This window comes from Daucus carota, chromosome 1 (assembly GCF_001625215.2).
Source record: "Daucus carota subsp. sativus chromosome 1, DH1 v3.0, whole genome shotgun sequence".
In the NCBI taxonomy this organism is placed as follows: Eukaryota; Viridiplantae; Streptophyta; class Magnoliopsida; order Apiales; family Apiaceae; genus Daucus; species Daucus carota.
In genome coordinates, this window is record NC_030381.2 from 31,269,789 (window position 1) to 31,276,097 (window position 6,309).

At 35.2% G+C, this 6,309-nt stretch overlaps 1 protein-coding gene across 1 annotated transcript; it reads right to left on the reverse strand.

The window, feature by feature from the left end:
- Window positions 1-288: 288 nt before the first annotated feature.
- LOC108220895 (protein LATERAL ROOT PRIMORDIUM 1) lies at window positions 289-2,535 on the reverse strand. Its single transcript, XM_017394780.2, has 2 exons — window positions 977-2,535; window positions 289-878 (listed from the first exon to the last, which is right to left on the reverse strand). The coding sequence occupies exons 1-2, from the start codon at window positions 1,608-1,610 to the stop codon at window positions 526-528; spliced, it is 987 nt and encodes a 328-aa protein (XP_017250269.2). The 5' UTR covers window positions 1,611-2,535; the 3' UTR covers window positions 289-525.
- Between the last annotated feature and the right edge of the window lie 3,774 nt (window positions 2,536-6,309).

Consider the following 6,309-nt stretch of genomic DNA (forward strand, 5'->3'; position numbering starts at 1 on the left):
ATGATGTATCATAAATTCATAATGTGTACTACATAAAGAATGTGTTAGCAAAGGCCAACAATACAAATATACATAAAAGAAAATTAATAAACATTATTATAATGCTTCCATGGAATAAAGAAGGATAATGTGATATGCCACTATACTCCATGTGATCTAAACTTTTACTATAGTTTGAAAAAAAACACTCACTCCACAAGTTATGCACAATATCACACATTAGTCTATTGGGAAAACAAGCATGAATATAGAGAAGATGATGATTTTAAATATGTACTAGCTAAGGTGTGCTTGAATGAAGTTTTATTGTGTTTAACTTTAAACATGCAACTTATTCGGAAACTTGGTTGATACTTGATAGTCCTCCGATGAAAGAAACAGGAGGTCTACGAGAATATGAAGCACCCAAGCACCGAATTAAAACTAAATTGTTGAGACATATGTTAATAAATTACATGTCTGCAAGGAAAAAAGACTAGATAGGTGATGAGCAATTACAATATATATAGCAGCACTTCTTAATGATCAATTTATGGTGTTACCATAATTAGAACTGCCGATCATTCCACCACCTCCTCCGGCAGTGTAAATGTCAGACTGATCGATGACTGGTGCCGAAGATGAACCGATATTTCTTACTCCACCTCCAGTACCACTCCCTCCGCCACCCAAATGCAGCTCGGATAGATTCGGAAACCCTTCTCTATTTGCTTCAACCCCTTGATCATACAAAAACCCCTTAAACACATGCCCTCCAATATTCACCACCGCCTGATACGCATATTCATCATCCCCATCCTCCACCGCTGTAACCCTCACACACTTAAACACAGCCGGAGCACGGACTTGCCCCGGCAATGCTTCTTTAAACCCCGCATCTGAAACATCAATTCCACAATTTAATAAATTCATAACTCATCAAAAATTCAAAATCAATTATAAATATTAAAAATGTGTGCTATTGTGATATTTATACCTTGGTGACTAGAACTAGTGTCATAGCTTCGAGGGGGAGTGGTATTCGAAGTGGAAGTATGTGAAGTAGCGGTTTGCGAAGTGAGCTTAGGCTTCTTAGCACTCGAAGTCGAACCCGAGGATCCCGCGGTGGCGCCAGCAACACCCATAAGCTGGCGCTCACGGCGACGAGCAGCCGGAACCCACGTGCTTTTCACGTGAGTGGAACAATCGAAACCCCTACTTTTACAACAAGTCCTGCACCTCCGGTGACTACAATCTTTCTTAGCCTGGTTACCACAGTCTTGACAAGTGGCAACCGATGACGACGACGAAGCCGCGCCGCCGCCCTGGAGCAAATTAGCCGCGACGGTCTGGTGGTGGTCGTGAACCGAACCGGGCTTTTTGAAATAACTCGCGTTCTGCTGCTGTTGCATTTGCTGCCAAAACTGTATTCCACTTCCGCTATTAGTACTATTGTTTCTTCTTTCGTCTTCGTTGTAGCACGGTGAAGCTGTTAACAGCGGGATAACGCCGACACCGAAAGCAGCGGCGGCGTTAGCCGCGCTCATCTGATGCGGATCGGAGACGTTAACAGCATCACCGTGAAAAGACGATGCTGGGGCCACTACGAAAACATCGCGGAGCCCCAGCATCCCGACTTCAGACGGGATTCCGTAATTAATCTGGTGCTGGTGGTGCCCGCCGCCACCACCAGCACTAACGCCACTCCCTCCTCCCCGTGACCAATTCGCGGCGGGAATAGCGGTGGTCACGCCGGGAGTAGGGCCCGCATTAAAACCTAAAGACAAATCCTCAGTAGCACGGCCAGTATTCGCATTTGCAGCCGAAGAAGAAGCAATCCAATCCGCAAAAGCGCCGGTATGATCCGAGGCGAATCTCCTGCTAGTAGCCACAACTGCAATTCTTTAATGAAAAATCTCTTCGAGTTTGTGATATGGGGTGGGTATTTTATGAAGTGGGGTCTCTGAGATGGTGGCAGGGGAAGAGGATGATTTGTAGAGAGAGAATAAAGAAAGAGGAGAAATAGATACAGATATATAGATACAGAGAGAGAAAGGAAGATGGGGATGGATCTTGTCTTTGTTAAATCTGTCTGGAAAATACAACAGACACTGTTGGTTCTGTTTTCTGCAGCAGCTTCTGGAGACTGTTAGGAGTAGCTAATACTAGTAAGCTGTCACAAACATCGGCTTTTGTGATTCAAAAAAGCTACCTTAAGAGAGGGACTGCTGAGTTTGAGTTTCTGAATGCAAATTATACACCACAGAGCAGTAGAGCAGTAGACTTCTCTCTCTCTCAATCTCTCTCCCACTCTCTCTGATTTCTCTCTCGTCTGTGTAGAGCAGTACACTTCTCTCTCCCTCTCTCTCAATCTCTCTCCACTCTCTCTCTCTCGTCTCTGCTTCTTCTTGTTGTTGGTTGTCTAAATTCTTTAGCTTTTATCTCTCGAAAGAGAAAAAGTGAAACTGAGTGTGGGTTCCTCTTTGCTACTTCTCACAACACACACAAACACTCTCACTTGCTTTAAAGCACCACCTCTCTCTCCAATTATTGTCACTAGCAGCTAGGTATAGTTGTTGGGAATTGTTATACTCTCTCTCACTAGTATAAACCCCTCCTTTTTCATTTATTATGAATGTTTAGTGGAGTTTGATATTTTATTTTATAACTTCGGCGTACCAAGGGTTTGTAGATTTTTGTTGGAATAAGCGCGTGTTTTACAGTTTAATGTGGCGAAAATAGCATCCATATGAGCAACTTGTGTCATACGGAAAAGCAAGGAATAACAAAAAGCGTGGGTGCAAAAATTGTTGATGCAATCTGCTCAGTTTATTAAATTGTATACGGATATGTTAGTAAAAGAAATACTCAAACTTACACTAATATGTTGGGGTCATTTAGGTGAGGTTAAAATAAGTGTTTCTTTGCTTAACATAAATAAGTGGAGTAGAAATTAGAAATAAGATAAGACTTATAAGTGATTAAAGTGTTTGGAAAATAAGTAGAAGTCCTGAAACAAAAACTAGCATTCCTAGCTTTTTATAAGTACTTCTTGACTTATTACACAAACGGTACGAATAAGTGCTCATAACTTATTATCCACTTAAAAGTCCTAAACTGGATTTATAAGTGCTAAACAAACACCCACATTAATGTTGTCATAATTTATATATAAAATCCCATTAACAATATATATTGGAATCCCGTTTTTGTTTGTCATTTACATACACAGAAATCTCACATATTTTATTCACTTAAACATATTTTAATCTGGAAATATACATATATAACTAATCATTTTATGAAAAATAATCTTATAAACTATAGTAGGATAGCAATTTATTTATATATCATTACATGTACTAATATAATTTATGTTAAGTAGAAAATTAAGAACAACTTTAAATTTAAAATTTAGATATCATTCTATAAATAAAAATTATATATATAATATGTTCAAAATACATTAGTTTAACAAGATCTTATCTGTATATACAATTTACACAAACCCTTTATACTATTCATTTATATATAATTTTAGTCGAACAAGTAAATACCGGTCTATATATGTTATATATTTAGAGATGTGTACAAATTTGTTTCATACTCCTTTTGTTTTCAAATACTAGACGTTTGACTTTTATACACATAGCTAGAGTTAATATTTATAAATTGTTTTTTGTGAATTAAAGTATAAATTTAATATTTTTATTCAAATTTTTTTATAAAAATAATAAGTTTAAATATGCAGTCAAAACTCTTAGAATTGTTTATTAAAAAATCAAACGTCAAGTATTTGAAGACATAGGGAGTATTATTATACTTAAGTTATATAACACTTTCAAATAAAGATAAATACTTATTTAAATATAGTCAATAATTATACTCAAATTTAAAATTGTAAATCTGTAGGAAACAGTTTTTAAAGAAAACCAGAATAATGAAAAGTGAAGTGGAAAAAATATAGCAAAAAAAATGTAATCGAACTATATTAATACATCAATTTGATTTTAATTTCAATCTTAGTCTTATATCCGAATTGAAAAACCAAGCTGAAAATATACTTTTGTATTATATGATAAATGGCTCTTGTAGTTGAGATGAGAGAGTACTCATAAAGAAAACAAAATTGAAATAAAAATTGAGACGCGCCAGAGACAGAGAGGCCGTTGTGGTTGTACTTAAAAAAGTGACTTATTACTTAAAGTAAAGAAGTAGATTAAAAGTGTGGTTGTACTTAAAAGAAGTGACTTATTACTTAAAGTAAAGAAGTAGATTAAAAGTGAGAAGCTAGTTTGGACTTATAAGCTATTGTAAGTGTTTGGATACCGTGACTAATAAATTTTTAAGTGTTTGGATAACCTGACTTATAAGTTGGTATAGTTTCGTAGTTTTATAATAAAATTATTTAATATTTACGAAATAAATTGAGAAAAGTTGATGAAAATATGAGATTAGATTAATATTTATATTATATAAAAATTGTTTATTGTTTGCTTTGTCTCTCATATGTTTTATTTATTTCTTTTTTAGGATTATATTAAAAATATAATAAAAGAATAACAGTAATAAATTTGATAAAACACGAAGCAGCAACAGGAATACAAAAGAAACAAAAACATAATTAACGAAAATTATGTACTCACCAGTCCAATATGAGAATCTAACCAAGTCCTTTAGACTCGTGATTCTGGTAGGACAACTCTCTAAAAAATCTCTGCTACTTAGAAGATTCATCAAGGCTTAAGGATTTCTCTCCGAGGTCATCACCCTAGGGGTCATCAATCATCATCCTACAAGTCGCTACAAGTATCAATAATGAGTCTCGGGATGCTATCCCTTGCTTTCGGCTACCTCTTGGCCTCGCTCACCTCAGGTTCATCATGATTCAAGACTGTTAGCCTAGGGGTCACCTCCCTACGACTTATTCTTCAACCAGGCTCTCAGGTTTAATCATCTCCACCACAAGTTGGCCCCAACTGAGGGGTCATTAGTTTTAAACACTAAGTTTCTTGTGGACTCGCACGAAGACTCATGACCAGTCGCGGCTGGGCGCATGAGTATATACAATAAGGTCTGTACCTTTGCTTATTGGATCGTAATTCGTTCACCGACTCGCTCCATGACAACACTTTAGTCATTTGGGACAAGGCCATGCAAGTACGGGCTCTCTTTGACGGCGACTTTCACGGTCCAATGGATATGGGCCATGATGGACTGGACCAACACCTAACCCATCTAAGTAGTTTGGCCTAAAATAACTACGTGATAACTTGAACTCTTAATAAATATAGGCCTCTTGTGACATCAACATTTCTTCTGAGAACTCTTTCTCTCGTTTGGTGAAGGATCAAACACAAAAACAGCAACAATCTCCATCACTTCCCCATCCCGTATTATTCGCAACGTTCTTCCTGCACTTCAGTAATTCCCACCGTTGTTGTTAATTACTTTCTCCTATCACCAATATGGTATTATAATTGAGCACATTTTATATGTGATTCGATTTTCAATTTATCAGTTATATTAAAATTTAAAATATTACTATACACTGTTCGTTTTATTAATTTTTTTAATCGCAAAGACATCTGTGTATCGTTTTCATATACAGCGTGTGACACAAGAGCTAGACCCTGTATTATATTCTACAGTAGTGTGGGTTATTGACGTATTGGATCGTGTTTTGGAATCATCTCTCAGCTCAATACTAATCCAGTTTTATAATCATCTAACATAACGGATTAATACACATGTATATAAATATAACAAAGTAAAAAAAATAAATATTATCTCTTAAAATTTCAGTTACGAGAAAAAAATATTATTATAATCTAGAATTGACCTGACTGGTTAAAAATAACTTAAAATTCAAAGGTCGGTTATCCGAAGATTGGTTAAATTATTTTAAGGGATGATTTAAAATTAAAGTGTGATCGTTAACAAAGTTAAACTGCCAAAATAAAAAATTAAAAAGAAAACGTGATTAGTCTACAATTTAATTATGATATCTATTTGATTGAAATTATTTCAAAATTTATCGAGCGCATGACTGCATGGTGTGATAAAAGTTTTTATTTTATCTTTCTCTACAATAACATTAGGCTTGTTAAATCACCTAACATCCTACAAAAATTATGCAAATACTCAAATAATTTTGAACAATATTATCAAACACTATAATAATTTATATATTATATCAGTTCTGGCTTTAATTTTTCAAATATTTTAGTAAAATATAAATCATAACATGCATATTACTTGTTGGTGCAGTTTGTCAAATACACCATTCTCAAAGTAAAAGTTTACAATTTATTTGATAAAAATAAAGAT